Source organism: Nomascus leucogenys, chromosome 9, assembly GCF_006542625.1.
Source record: "Nomascus leucogenys isolate Asia chromosome 9, Asia_NLE_v1, whole genome shotgun sequence".
Taxonomy (NCBI): Eukaryota; Metazoa; Chordata; class Mammalia; order Primates; family Hylobatidae; genus Nomascus; species Nomascus leucogenys.
In genome coordinates, this window is record NC_044389.1 from 30228191 (window position 1) to 30244274 (window position 16084).

Consider the following 16084-nt stretch of genomic DNA (forward strand, 5'->3'; position numbering starts at 1 on the left):
TTAAAACTGTAAATTTGGTTATGTATATGTTACCATAAAAAAATTTAGAACTAAGTACCCAAAGCCTTCACGCCACTTGTGGTGAGCCTTTTGTTCCTCAGTTGAGATAGTGATAAAAGAAATTAATTAGATAATACTTTTTGAAACCTTGGTTGGTAGTGATGGCCAACAGCATCGCCTCTCCCTGTACCCCAACACACATCCACACACACACAAAATACACTCAATACCCTATCAAATACCTAGAATTATATTTCACAAAGGATTACACAACCAGTAATGTCACTAATGATGCAGTTTATATCCTCCCATACTGACAGATAAAAACACATACATTCTCTAAGCACAAAGCTTATATTCACAAATAACTCTCTGCTTAAAGACAAAATTTCAATTAATAACCACAATGGGAATTTAGTTATTTAATGCAACTACGAATCTAATGTCATCAACAAAATCTAAACAGTTTTATCACAAAACCAGGGTTATATTCAGTGGGCATGCATTAATAATCTATACAACTTTAACATTACACCAGAAAAGGAATTGAATATATAAAAGTTCCCTTGATTGTTGGTGGTTTTCAAATTTCATGGCACAGGTTACCAAAAAAAAACCAAAACACAAAAAAACCTGTAAAAACAGATTTTAAATATTTTCCATAAAATGGTAAAAAATTGAATATATACCTTTTAAGTTTTCACACCGGGCTGAAGATTTAAAACATCAAGCTGGCCCCAATCTGTCAAAACGGACAGATAAATATTTACAATGACTAGACAGACTTTAGTTACAAAGGTACTGGAGGTCTACACCCTCCTATCAAAAACCCTTTAGGGTTAATTTCTCAATGCAAACAAGTCTTTTTAAATACTGTGATATATAAAGTTGGAAATATACCTAGAGTCTGGAGAGAGATGAAATATAACACCCAAGTCAATCTTATTTCTGATCTGTCAACAAAGCTTTCTGGCTCCCAAACACCCAACACTGTTCCTCAATATAAAAATTAAGAACAGTAGAATGACTTTACCCTACTGGCTGACGTTTTTCTACAGAATTATCTTTCACTACATATCAAAGCAGGGCTCAAGCTCCATTAACCTTCTACAGAGTGTAATTAGAAGAGCGCCAAATTTATAAACTGATGTGGCAACCCAAAATGATATAATTTTCCAATGGAAACAAGCTTTTTTCCATTGTTCTGTGTGCCATGTTATTCTTGAAACTTATATGGCTACAAATAAGAAAAAAATTAGGGAAGCTCTGAACATATCTTGTACTTTTCATCAAGGCTAAAGTGCAAAATATCTCCATTATCTCTGGTATTTTAATGGGGAAAAACATCACATATAATACAGGAAATGAAATGACAGCAGAACTAATACAAAAAAAGCACTCTCAAACGTATACTTGAAGACTATATTTTACTACCAATTTAATTTTTCTTTCTTCAGCAAAATCTGTCAATGAACCAAGTTCTCACAGAACTTAAGATTTTGTTTGATTCTTTCCAGGACCAGAAATTCCAAAATTACGGGGAAAAAGAATGGAAAAAAAATAACATTGCATGACAATGGACACTAAGTTCATAAAGAACTTCTTTTTAAAATGAGATATTATGGAAGAAAATACCATGAAAAGAATAATCCTATGAGAATTGTTTTTAAGGACAGTAAATTTGAGCCTTGGGTCTTCATGAAGATACTACAGTTTATATAGAAAACTATAAATATACAAGACTCCGGGGGGAAAAAAAAGTCAGAATACATAATATTTAACATTCTGTACGACTAAAGTCTTTTGAGGGTAGCAGGAAAAGGACAGCCAACTGAATCTTGTAAGAATACAGAAACTATGAAAAATTCCTGGGTCAAAAGGGTGCTCCAAGTGGAAACACACTTTGTGGGGAAAAAAAAAAACACAAGAAACTTTAGATATATTTTTTTAAAGGAAAGAAAAAAATACTGAATAACTGCAGTCCCTTCCAAAAAGGAAACCTTAAATTAAGGGGAAAAGATTTGAATAGCGTAAACCAGTCTGGCTCAGAAAGAAAATTGAACAACATATCCAAGATCTGTCCATAAAAGTAATGCCAGTACATCTTTAATATTAAAGAAATAGGCTATAAAAAAGTTCAGTCTCAGAATTGGTTTTTAAAGGCTCATTTGTGTTCCTTTGTAGGTGCGTAGTAAAGTTCCATGGGTTTGTTCACTTTCCAGTATTTCTCACTGACCAATTCCAAAGAAAAAGAGCCATTTAATACCTAAAACAAAAAAGAAAGAAAAAAATTATGAAAACTGCACAAACCACAATAATAATGAAATGAAACTAAAATAGAAGCCCACAGAATCTTTTTTTTTCAAATCTTAGAAATAACTACTTGTCACTTAACACTGTTACGGTTTTTTACATTATTTATTAGATTCTACCCCACCACTTGCCACTCAGTTGGTCAATGTGCTCCCAGTTTCAACAGTCTATTATTTTAAATACTCACAGTGAACTGGCCACTGGCTGTTGCTATATAAATGGTATACTGCTTCTCACTGGCTGTATCAAGGTTCATCTGGTTTGATTCACCTTTGCTTCGAAGTTCTTCTAAAGCTAACCTCACAGCCAGATACTTGGATAAGTGATCAACAGTGGCGTTACCAGAAGTCTTTATGTATCTAGAAGAATAAATCATTAAAAATTTCATTTCTAGAAAATGCCAATGAGAAAAATGTACTGGAATTATGGAACTAATACATTTCTTAAAAACTAAGTAAAATGGAAATGTCTCAATTATTGACAAAATAATATCAGAAATTTACTGCTCTACAATCTAAATTTCTTATTGATACGTACAGAAGAGGGGAAAGTAAACACTCAATATCTTACTGTCAGGCCACGAAAGCTTTACCTACCTTACCTTCTGCAAAATGAGATACACAGTGACAAAAATCAAACAGAAAAATACACAAAGTACTAAGGGGGAAAAAGGAACATATCCCCCAAACCCTAATGACCAGAATCTGTTGGCTATAGCAGCAACAGAAACAGAATAGAAGCAAATTTCTTATTGTCCAAGAATTAAAATGTCTTTTTAAGACTAACCATAGAAATGTTCATTTGGGCCGGGTGTGGTGGCTCATGCCTGTAATCCCAACATTTTGGGAGGCTGAGGCGGGTGGATCACTTGAGGTCAGGAGTTCGAGACCAGCCTGGCCAACATGGTGAAACCCCATCTCTACTAAAAATACAAAAATCAGCCAGGTGTTGTGGTGGGCGCCTGTAATCCCAGCTACTTGGGAGGCTGAGGCAGGAGAATCGCTTGAACTCGGGAGGCAAAGCTTGCAGTGAGCCAAGATTGCGCCACTGCACTACAGCCTGGGAGACAGAGCAAGACTCTATCTCCAAAAAAAAAAAAAAAAAAAAAAGAGGCTGGGCACAGTGGCTTGGGCCTGTAATCCCAGCAGTTTGGGAGGCCAAGGCAGGCGGATCGCGACGTCAAGAGATCGAGACGATCCTGGCCAACACAGTGAAACCCCGTCCCTACTAAAAATACAAAAATTAGCTGGGCTTGGTGGCGTGAGCCTGTAGTCCCAGCTACTCGGGAGGCTGAGGCAGGAGAATCGCTTGAACCCAGGAGGCGGAGGCTGCAGTGAACCGAGATCGCACCACTGCACTCCAGCCTAGCGACACAGCAAGACTCTATCTCAAAAAAAAAGTTAATTTGAGGATTTTAAAACATAATGTATCATTCAATCCCTCATTCAATAAATATTTGATGCTTATCTGTACTCAATGGCAGGCAGTGTGCTGGAGATACAGTGGTAAAGTAGCCATTCTTGCCAGCATGAGTTTTAGAGCCTACTGGTACTCTAGTATCATTGCTGAGAAATTTGAATGGGCCCCTTTACCTTCTCTACCAAGGAGAGTCATTCCTTTCAGATGTGCAACTTTGGGTGGAAAGCACATGAGGGAGGAAGGAAGAAAACAACAATCTAGGCAGCTAGTAACTGAACCCCTGCAATCAATGGGATGACAAATACTGCTCCTACTTCTTACACAAGACTGCCTTTTACCTCCAAATTAAACATTCTGAATTTAGGTAATCTGAAACTAATCCACACACTTACCTCGTCTGTGCACTGTCATCTTTTTCCATAAGTGTGGGATGAGGCCTGAATACTAATTCAATTTCACTAGCACCATCCATTACTGGATCAATTGCCATTGCTGCATTGTTATTATCAAGCTCAAGCCCAGAATCATCAGATGTTTTGGTCCGTTTGTTACTAGGGCCTGCTTCCTGATTGCTATGTGTGGAGGCATTACTGCAGTGTGAACTGTCACCATTATCTTCTGCTCCACTACCATTTTCAATCTGTTGTTTCTTGCCTCGCTGCAGTCTAGTCAAGGGGGAAAAAAGGATGCATAAAATTTACTTTTAGGCCTTTAAAGTAACAAATCTGAAGCATGTTTGCTACTGAACTTTAGAATTCCAAAAAATACTGGTAACTGAATTTGCTCTGAGTTGGATGACATTGTTTCCCACACGTTCCTGAAAGGTCTAAAAAATCTCTCTCACTCACAGGCAAACATTTAATAATTTAACAAATGTTTCTATTCACTTAATAATTTTACTGGCCAGGCACGGTGGTTCACACCTGTAAACTCAACACATTGAGAGGCCAAGATGAGAGGAGCTTGAGGCCAGGAATTTGAGACCAGCTTGGGCAACAAAGTGAGACCCTGTCTCTACCAACAACAAAAAATTTTAATTAGCTGGGCGTGGTGGCACACCTATCATCTCAGCTACTCAGGAGGCTGAGACAGGAGGATGGCTTGAGCCCAGGAGTTCAAGGGCGCAGTAAACTAGGATGGCTCCACTGTACTCTGGCCTGGGCCAGAGTGAGATGCTCTCTCTTAAAAATAATTTTCTTTATTAAACCAAAGACTATAAGAATTAATTGACAAATCTTTATATTCTGATCATTTTCTCTCATGGGGTTACAGGTCTGAAGAAAGGCATGATTCAGATACGAAAATGTAAAAGTTCTTAGGGAAGATATTTATGCCTCTTTAAAGAAATTCTTAAGGAAACAAAATTTAAGAAGAATAGTAAGTACTTCTTCCCTGCTGACCTTCCGCCAAGTCAGCTAAGGCGATACAAAATGACTAAGGAAAATGCGATGGTATCTAAATAACCAATGTGGATACAGAAGCTGCTCTCTAACAAGCTCAGATACTAAAGCTAATTACCGGGCAAGGCACTTTATACATACAATCTTGTTTACTCTTCAAAACAACCTGTCAAGGCAGTTACCATTAATGTCATTCTCTAGTTGAGAAATGCAAAGAAAACTCAGGTACAAGATTAAATAATTTGCCTACAGTTACACAACTAGTAAGTGCCAGAGCTACAGCTAGGATGTGAACCAGACCACATTCTTTCTACCACATTGCCTGTCTCCCTACCTGTATAGATAAGAAAAAGAAGGAATATATAATGAAAAAGAAATATGAAAGAATGCCTCGCACTTGTAAGAATACTGTCATTATGTTTATTGCCAGAACAAGGAAATAACAGTCCAGTGGTTAGGAAAGATGCTCAAGAACTCATGCTTTAATAAAAAAAAAAAATCCTGCTTATAAAATTCATAGATCATTGCAAAACCAAGAGGGGATGACTAGTATGTTAAATAACAAACTGATTCAAAAATATATAAGCACACACAATGGAATATTATTCAGCCCTAAAAAGGAAGGAAATCCTGCCACATACAATATGAACAGACATGCTGAGGTCATTTAAGTAATATAAAATAGGCACAAAAGTACAAATACGTAACTTGGTGGCCTATAGTCAAGTAAAAAGAGAAATAAATAACAGTAAATAACAACAACAACAAAAAAAACCCCCAAAATACAAATACTGCTTGATTTCACTTATGTGAGGTATCTAAAGAAGTCAAATTCATAAAACAAAGTAGAATGACAGTTACCGGGAACTGGGGGGAGGGAGAAATGAGGCGTTAATGCTTAATGGATACAGGATTTCAATTTTATAAGATGAAAAGAGTTCTGTAGATTGGCTGCACAACATTGTGAGTGTTCAGCTTTGAGGAGCCAACCGTTTAAAAAAAAAATGTACTTAACACTACTGAACTCTACACTTACAAATGGTTAAGATGGAAAATTCTGTTATATGTCTTTTACCATAATTTTTGAAAAAAAGGTATGAACAGGCTAAAATAATGGGACAAAAAGTAATAGCATAACATAAAGACTAAAATATCTTCTAAAATTCACAACTAAAGCAAATGAAAAGTTATTTTAGTTGACCATAAATTACAATGACCTAACAGGTTTATTAAGACTCAATATATTTATTTTTATCCCACACCTTTCCAAAAAAGGATTGATGTGACAGAGCTACATTAATGTAACTGCAGGCAGCGTTTAAAGAATAATGTTCATACAAAGAACATTAAATTGTCTATTATATCCTACATTTATCAAATCACATCTATAATACTACATACTGTCCTGATGGTAGCATTTTAAGAATGACACCAATCTTGAGTGTCATATGAGGAACAAAAAGGAAATGAGGAATGTGAATATTATGCCTTTAGAGGGACATGTACGAACATATACCTCATAAAAGTATTTGTAAACAAAGAAGTAGAATCTGAAATATATGTAAAAGTCAACATAAGTATTTCAACATAAGACAAACCCAGACTGCTGCACACAAGAGACTAATTTTAATTCAATATAAAGGAAGAACTTAAAAATTCACACATCGATAAATATTTACTAAGCAGCTACTACTTTAAGCCAAGCATGGTTCTAAATAATGGTGTTAATAAGAATCAATGATACTGACATAGTCTCTTCCCTCTTAGGGGTCATATTCTAGTGTAGCAGGTAACACATGAGAGAGTGATACGTGCTATGGGGAAAAAAATAAGGAATTACAGAGTCCTAGAATGGAAGATGAGAACTTAAGCAGATACCTGCTAAGAAAGTGAGGTAGTGTGCCATGTGGATTATTTGGAAGAAGAAGGTTCCTGAAATAAAGTAGTGTAAGTACAAAGGCTCTGAGGCAGAAGCATGCTTGGTGAGTCTGAAGAACAGTAAGGAAGCTGTAATAAAGTTGCCAACAAAAGAAAGGAGTGCCTATCATACAGCCTCACCACTAGAAATGCACAAGCAAAACCAAAAGAATATTTGCAAGGAGAGTCTTGCTTTTAGTAAAAGGCTAACCTGAACAACCATTAAAGTCCTTCCAACACTTAAGAATGTAAAATTCTTTTAAAAATAAATACACTTAACATTTAGTACATTATACTTGGGTAAACAGAGTGGTAGGTCAGTTTAATACTGTTAGAATGGAGCACATCTTTTAACCTTTAAGCCAGTGGTTTTTGACCTTGACTACACTCCAGAATCATCTATGGAAACTTAAAAGCAGAAATGCCTGGATGCTGATTACTGGGACGGGGATGATGCCTAAAGCCTTGAGATTTAAAAGTTTTCTGAGTGAGTCTGATGTTCAGCCAAGGCGAAAACCACTAGGCTGAGATGGGACTTTACTATTATCTCCTTCTATGGAAAATAATGATACTCCTTGAGGCCTGAATAAATCAGACGATAATGTCAGAGAGGAAAAGAAGATGAGGGTAAGGAAAATGGCCACCTTATATAGGGTCATTAAAGTCTTTTGTTTTCTAGCCTGAATGTGAATAGAAGCTATTAGAGGGCTCTGAGCAAAGGAAAACCATGATTTTCCTTTCAATTTAACAGTATCTCTGGCTGCTGTGCTGAGAATAGGCTATGTGGGAGGTAAGCATGGGAAGTAGAAAAACCAGTTGGGAACTTATTTCAATACATCAAATGAAAGATTGTTGTGGCCTGAATGAATCTGGATATACTATGGAGAAAGCAAAAAATATTTATTTACAGACTGGAATACAGGATGTGTGAAAGAGATTTAAAAGCGACTCCAAGGCCGGGTGTGGTGGATCACACCTGTAATCCCAGCACTTTGGGAGGCTGAGCCAGGCAGATCACGAAGTCAGGAGTTGAGACCAGCCTGGCCAATATGGTAAAACCCCGTCTCCAGAAAAAAATACAAAAATTAGCTGGGTGTGGTGGTGTGCGCCTGTAGTCCCAGCCGCTCAAGAGGCTAAAGCAGGAGAATCGCTGGAACCCAGGAGGCAGAGGTTGCAGTGAGCCAAGATGGTGCCACTGCACTCTGGCCTGGGCGACAGAGCAAGACTCCATCTCAAAAAATAAAAAAAAAATTAAAAAAGCCGACTCCAAAGCTTTTGGCTTAAGCAAGTAGAATGATGGAATTGCCATCAACCAAAATGAGTAAGAATGAAGAGAAATAAGGAGTAAGTTTAGTATTCATCATGTTAAAGTTTGAGATGCGTATTAGATACCCATACGGAGAAGTGTCTAAAATTCAGTTAAGTCCGGGCTGGATATATAAATTTGGGAGTCATCAGCATACAGATGGTAAATAAAACTATGAAACTGAGTAAGATAATTTGGAGACGGATTTTGTATCGAAAAGAGAAACAAACACTGGTCTCTAGGACACGCCATATTTAACAGTTGGGGAAATTGAAATAAAAAGTACAAAAGAAACAAGTAAAGAACAGTTAATGACATACAAAGGGAACCAAGAGACTATGGCCTCCTGAAAGCCAGGTGAAGAAAATTATTCAAAGAGAAGGGAGAAATTGTGTCAAATGCTGCTAAGTAAGGCGAGGTCTGAGAATCAGCCATTAGATGGCACAATGAAGAGATCACTAATAACACTGATAAGAGCAATACGATGGGGTGGTGAGGATGAATGTCTGATTGGAGGGGGTTCATAAAAGAATAGGAAAAGAATTGGAGATACAACTCTTTCAAGGAATTTTGCTATAAAAAGAAGAGGAGAAATAGAATAAGTTGAGAAAAAAGTAGGTAAAAGAGAGATTCTAGTATTTTAAATGAAATACCCTATTATGCCTGGAGGCATGTATTATACCTGCACGAAAGGTAATCATGCAGTACTACTATTTGTTACTGTATTTTACCTTTTTCGAAAAGTAAATTTAATTGTTAATAAAGTATTCAGAAAAATAGCTACCCTCTCTGACCCTCTTTCCCATATACCTGTTCATGGCCTGTATCTTCAGTCCTTCCTCAATGCTGTGACTGAGTGCTTGCTGATTATTGTGCTTGTTGATCCTGGCTAATACTCTCTCTTGATGAGCTTCATACTCATCACGACTTGGATAAATTTTGCTGATGAGTGCATCAAAGTTTGGGTCTGGCCTTAGTGATCTTTTGGAAACTAGTTTTTTCCGACAGGTAGGACATTCTTTGTTGCTAAATAAAAGGAGGGGAAAGCAAATGTAAACAATGCTAGTATCTCTGGGCTAAAGACAAAAATATGCAGCTTCTGGATAGTTATTCACCTTTATTCCAATACCTTTAATAAGTCACAGAAATGTAAACCGTTTATCCTGAATTTCCTTGAAAATCTGACTAGCGGGTAAGCAAGATTTTGGAAACCTCAAACCCTCTATACCACTCATTAAAAGAAAAAATTTGAGTATTTCCCAAGATAATTTATATATAACCATCTTAGAAATAAAAATCTATTCTTTTCTAATTTAAATTCCCCTTTCCGAAATCCATGCTTTGCAAGGAAAAAATACCCACTAATATACATGTTAATATATATGTAATAAATTATTTTATTGAAATAATACTTTCATATGGATATTATTTTATATACTTAAGTGGAAAAATCATGGTTTTATGCTTTGTAATTTCCTCAAAACAAATACTCATCCTATGAAGTGTCAAAATCAGCGATTTCAATACAAAGACTTTCCTACAATTAAAACTTAGACTTTAGAAAGATTTCTAGTTTTCAATCAAACACCTACAGAAAATGTATTTCTTGGCTGGGCACGGTGGCTCACGCCTGTAATCTCAGCACTTTGGGAGGCCGAGGTGGGTGGATCACGAGGTCAGGAGTTTGAGACCAGCCTGACCAATACGGTGAAAGCCCCTCTCTACTAAAAATACAAAAATTAGCCAGGCATGGTGACACACGCCTGTAATCCCAGATACTCAGGAGGCTGAGGCAGGAGAATCGCTTGAACCTGGGAGGTGGAGGTCGCAGTGAGCCGAGATCATGCCACTGCACTCCAGCCTGGGCGACAGAACGAGATTCCATCTCAGGAAAGGAAAGGGGAAAGGGGAAAGAAGAAAAAGGAGAAAGGAAAGGAAAGGAAATGTATTTCTCAGCCAGGTGCAATGACTCATGTCTGTAAACCCAGCACTTTGGGAGACTGAGGCGGGTGGATCACCTGAGGTGAGGAGCTCAGTATGTTGAAACCTGACCAACATGTTGAAACCCCATCTCTACTAAAAAAAAAAAAAAAAAAAAAAAAAAAAAAAAAAAAAATTAGCCGGCCATGGTGGCAATGCCTGTAATCCCAGCTACTTTGGAGGCTGAGGCAGGAGAATCACTTGAACCCAGGAGGCAGAGGTTGCAGTGAACCAAGATCGTGCCATTGCACTCCAGCCTGGGCAAGAAGAGCGAAACTCTGTGTCAAAAAAAAAAGAAAATGTATTTCTCAAACCCTGGAAAGCACTTTCATGGTACAATTAAGTACCTAGTATAACAACTCTTTTCAACATACCCACTTCTAAGGGCTGTGATGATGCAGTCTGCACAAAAACGATGTAAACACTCCTTTGTAGTCATGGTGTTCTTCAACATATCCAAACAAATTGGGCACATTAATTCACTGTGTAGACTTCGAGGTGAAACCACAATTTCTAAGCCATCTGTTATTGCTTCCTGTAAAAGAGTCACTTTAAAATTAAAAGCTACTTAATTTTTTATTATGGACAAGCTCAAACATATAAAAGTACTGGAAATGGTAAAAACAAACATATATGTACCCATCACCCAGCCACTGCCATTGTCAACTCACAGCTAATTTTGTTTTGACTATAATCGCCTACAGCTCCCCTCCGCCTCACCACCACTATATTATAAAAATGCTCTTACTTTAATGCTAAAGATAATATATTAATGTATTTAAAAACTTACTAGTGGGAAATTAGCCTGGTATAATAAAAAAAATTGAATTTGGAATCATATACCTTAGGTTAGATCTAGTCAAATTAACTAGCTGACTCTAAATAATTATTTAACATTGTCTTACCTGCAAAATGAGAAAGTTAGCGCTAAATTAACCCTCAGCAAACGTCCACCTTCAAAAGTTACACCATTTTCACAATAAATTATGTTTCATGCTGCCCATTAAAATAAGATTCCAATAAAAGTATTCTCGTTTATAAACAGCTTAATAGGATTTCATTTTAAAATACTTTTGAACCCCGAAAATTCTTTTCCACAGAGCAATTTTATACAAAGTAGTCAGCTTCTCACGCTAACCCAGAAGCTGATTTAAGCCAGAATATATCCAAAGTATAAAATGTATTGCTATATCTAACTGTCATGCCTAAAAATGCTTCTCTCCAAAATGCATCTGGAGTTCCAATGTAAAATTTCAGGACATATCTCCCCTGCTGCAGTGATTAGTGAATCCTATTTGGTTCACTACCCTCTCCACAAGCTGGCAGTGAGAACACAGACTACTCATCTCTAATGCCACCAATATCAACTCCTATGGATTGAGGAGAGTTCTGGTATGGTGAGAATTGTAAAGCAAGATGCAGGTATAAATAAGTGGCTTTCAATATGCTCCTGTGCTTCCTGTTTCCACTGGCAGTCCATCATACTTGTGCTTTCTTTATATGGTCAAAGATGGATTACTCCACAAAGAAAAATATAGAAACTATAGCTATTGTTCATAAAGGGCTCAAGTATTAATAAAATATGCTTGTTAGGTTTCAGCCTCTCCATATAAATATGAATATGTAAAAATATGAAATAAAAAATTTTCATTTTTCCCTTAGTTTAACACTTAGACAAACTTGATTTAGGAAACTATCTCTCAGAGTATATTGATGACCCAGAGAGTAATCAAGTCTGTTCTCCTCTGCCTCTTTAGAACATGCCTAACAAAATCCCAACCCTGGATAAATTCAACCATCTATGTTCTCCTCCAGGGCTGTACCTGTGCAGATGTGTAGCACTATAGGGGAAAAGAAAAAGGGAAAACCACCTTGGTATAACTAAAAATTTCACCAGCCTCGGCCGGGCACGATGGCTCACACCTGTAATTCCAGCACTTTGGGAGGCGGAGGTGGGTGGATCACAAGGTCAGAAGTTCGAGACCAGCCTGACCAACATGGTGAAACCCCGTCTCTACTAAAAATACAAAAATTAGCCGGGCATGGTGGCACATGCCTGTAATCCCAGCTACTTGGGAGGCTGAGGCAGGAGAATCATTTGAATCTGGAAGGTAGAGGTTGCAGTGAGCTGAGATCACGCCACTGCACTCCAGCCTAGGTGCAGACCAAGACTTTGTCTCAAAAAAAAAAAAAAAAAAAAAATTCACCAGCCTCATATGGATGTTCAGCACTGCTCAGCAACTGGTTAATCTAACAAACTTGCTTTTCCTTTCTATATACTATTTTACACTTTTTCTTCTATCTGCTGACCTTTTTCCATCTGCACCTTCAATAAACTATCTTACCTCAATTTATTGAGGTATTTCATTAAAAGAGAGTTCTTTCATTTCCTCTCTACCAAATCTATACATCATCAATCTCTCTTGTTACAAGGAGAAACTATACCTTGTCCTATCAAAGGTATATTCCTTTGTACTCTCTCAAAGACATCCTTTTTTTGATTATTCTATTTGCTCTCAGGCTTCAGCAATCTCTCCTTCTCCATTGAATCAGCCTGAGAGATTAGAATCTCAGCTTGGGCTGCAGAATAGTAAAACATGAATGATGCATCCTAGAGCTGTGCAAGGGGAAAGGGAAGATGGGCACTCTATCTCTATCTTTTTTTTTTTTTTTTTTGAGACGGAGTTTCACTCTTGTTGCCCAGGCTGGAGAGCAATGGCGTGATCTTGGCTCACTGCAAACTCTACCTCCTGGGTTCAAGCGATTCTCCTGCTTCAGCCTCCCAAGCAGCTGGGATTACAGGTGTGCACCACCAGGCCTGGCTAATCTTTTGTATTTTTAGTAGAGACAGGGTTTCACCATGTTGGCCAGGCTGGCCGCAAACTCCTGACCTCAGGTGATCCACCGGCCTCGGCCTTCCAAAGTGCTGGGATTACAGGTCTGAGCCACCATGCCCGGCCTCTATCTCCATCTTATAAACACAATTGAAAACTCAATTTCACATTGGTCTCTCGTTTTTGCTCCATTTCTCTGCTCCCCTGCATAGTTGAATTTCTCTGAAGAATTGCCTATTCATCTTTTGTCACTTCTACCCTCCCCTTACTGGGCCATATATATATAATTATCATAACCTTGATTCATCATGTGAACCAATGATGAGAATGCACCATGATTCCAATCAACCCTCAACCTTGTACAATCTACTCAGGTGAACCTGCTCTTGTCAAGGTCACCAAGTATATACAATCGAACCTTGGTATCCTTGGTATCCATGGGGAACTGGCTCCAGGAACTTCCACAGATATCAAAATCCTTGGATGCTCAAGTCCCTTATAAAAACTGGCATGATGTTTGCATATAACTTAGGCATATTCTCCCACGTACTTTAAATCAGGGGTCCCAAACCTCAGGCCATGGACAGGTACTGGCCTGTTAGGAACCAGACCACACAGCAGGAGGTGAGCAGCAGGCAAGTAAGCATTACTGCCTAAGCTCCGCCTCCTGTCAGATCAGTGGTGGCATTAGAGTCTCGTAAGAGTCCGAACCCTATTGAGAACGGCACATGCAAGGGATCTAGACTGCATGCTCCTTATTGGAATCCAATGCCTGATGATCTGAGGTGGTGCAGTTTCATCCTGAAACCATCCCCCACCCACCCACCCTCCCACCCCCAATCCATGGAAACACTATCATCCATGAAACTGGTCCCTGGGGACTGCTGCTTTAAATCATTTCTAAATTACTTTAATACTTAATACAATGCCCATACAGCACCTCATTTGCACAGATTCAACATAGTACTTATTAGCACATGGAAAATTCAAATTTTGTGAAAATTTTTTCAGTTGTGGTTGCTTGAATCCACAGATGCAGAACCCCATGTATGTGGAGGGCCAACTGTATTGTTAAATCTAACTTACACTTGTCTAACCTTCATCTTATTCAGCCTGTCACTAGTGTTAAACACTTTACATCCTTCTTGAAATACTTCCTTTAGCCTTTTTTTTTTTTTTTTTTTTTTTTTGAGACGGAGTTTCACTCTTGTCACCCAGGCTGGAGTAAAATGGCGCAATCTCGGCTCACTGCAACCTCCGCCTCCCAGGTTCAAGCGATTCTCCTGCCTCAGCCTCCCAAGTAGCTGCAACTACAGGCGCATGCCACCACGCCTGGCTAATTTTGTATTTTTAGTTGAGACGGGGTTTCTCCATGTTGGTAAGGTTTCCTTTAGCTTTTAAATCCCCCTTCTCTCTCAATCTCCTGTTTTTCCTTCCTTTTCTCTGGATGTCCCTCTCAGTCTCCTTCACTGGCTCCGTGTCCATTACCTAATTTCTAAATGTTGAAACAGCTCTGGATGAAGTTATAGGTCCTCTGCTCATCTCTCTGGATGAGTTTATCCATTTCTATTGCTTAAAATGTACTGTCAATCCCTAAAATTTTGTATTTAGTTCAGACTAATATAAAAATCATCTATAGGTGGCACCTCTGCCTGCCTGTTGTATAGGAATCTCAAAATTAAACCAGTGTTAAGCATGTTTATTGCCTTCAAACCTGCTCCTCCCCTAGTCTTTGCCATCATCTCAAAACAGTCTTCCTTGGTGCCTCATCAGTACTTATTACAGCAAGGAGGACTTGCCCAACTTTCTACAACTTCTCACATGTGAATTTTATAGATATGTACTTTTTCAATGTCTGTAAAGTCCATGGTTGGTGCTGTATCTGTTTTATTCAACACTGTTCACCCAGTACCTACCACAAAAGCTTGTATAGAGTATTCAGATTATTTGTTCTATCAATGAATAAAGTGTTAGCCAACATACAGAAGTCAGGAATGCTTGAATATAAATTTATTATTACTGTATGTTTTATTTAAGTTTTCAGGTTCTAAAAATGTATCCCAGTTTACATGTCTCATATGCCCTTTGGCAGTCATCTTAGTCGTTACCTGAGGTGTTCGTTGTAACTCATATAAACTGAGTTCCCATGTTTTGCTTAATGGTTGAGTTCCATTTGTCTGCACAGCCTGAGACATTGCTGGAAATAAAGAAGAGAGAAAAACAATTTTAGTATTTGGAAGGGAAGTGCTATGGTCTGAATGTATGTGTCCCACCAAAATTCCTATGCTGAAATCTAATCTCAATGCAGTAATATTAAGAGGTGGGGACTTTGGGAGGTGATCAGGTTATGAGGGCTCTACCTTCATGAATGAAATTAATGCCTTTATAAAAGAGGCTTGATGGAAACTTTTGGCCCTTCCAGCATGTTCGGACACAGAGAAGCAGCTCTAAGGAATAGGCCCTCACCAGACACTGCATCTGCTGGTGCCATGATCTTGGAATTCCCAGTCTCCAGAACTGTAATACATTTCTAGTGCTTATAAATTACCCAGCCTAAAGTATTTTTTTATAGCAGGCTAAATGGATTAAGATAGGAAGTAAATCTCAAAACTGATTTTTAGGAATTGTTAATCTTGAGAATAATAAAAACAAATTATTCACTGGTTCTCAAAAATTAAAAAGAAAAACTCAAAATCTTTACACTTATAAATATGAACTACTTGATAGTAAAAGCCTACTACTGACTTCCAAATGCCCAAGAGCTGGCATACAGGAAGTACTTAACATATCAAAAGTGCTTAATTACTATTGAATGTATAGAAGATTGTCTTAACCCAAAACAATAAATATTTTTATGAAATTCATGGTCATGGAACTTAGAACTAAATCAGGAAAATTTCAGATTCTTCAGCATA

The 16084-nt window shown here is 37.9% G+C and overlaps 1 protein-coding gene across 2 annotated transcripts in view; it reads right to left on the reverse strand.

Moving 5' to 3' along the window:
* Positions 1–282: 282 nt before the first annotated feature.
* Positions 283–16084, reverse strand: part of RNF2 (ring finger protein 2) — a 59150-nt gene continuing 43348 nt past the window's right edge. For both annotated transcript variants that reach the window (XM_003264459.3, XM_030818750.1), the window contains exons 2-7: positions 15278–15366; positions 10710–10870; positions 9166–9381; positions 4125–4397; positions 2501–2672; positions 283–2266 (exon numbers count right to left, since the gene is read on the reverse strand). In XM_003264459.3, coding sequence (XP_003264507.1) covers positions 2165–2266; positions 2501–2672; positions 4125–4397; positions 9166–9381; positions 10710–10870; positions 15278–15364 — 1011 coding nt within the window. In that variant the 5' untranslated portion in view covers positions 15365–15366 and the 3' untranslated portion in view covers positions 283–2164. The remainder of the gene's footprint in view (positions 2267–2500; positions 2673–4124; positions 4398–9165; positions 9382–10709; positions 10871–15277; positions 15367–16084) is intronic.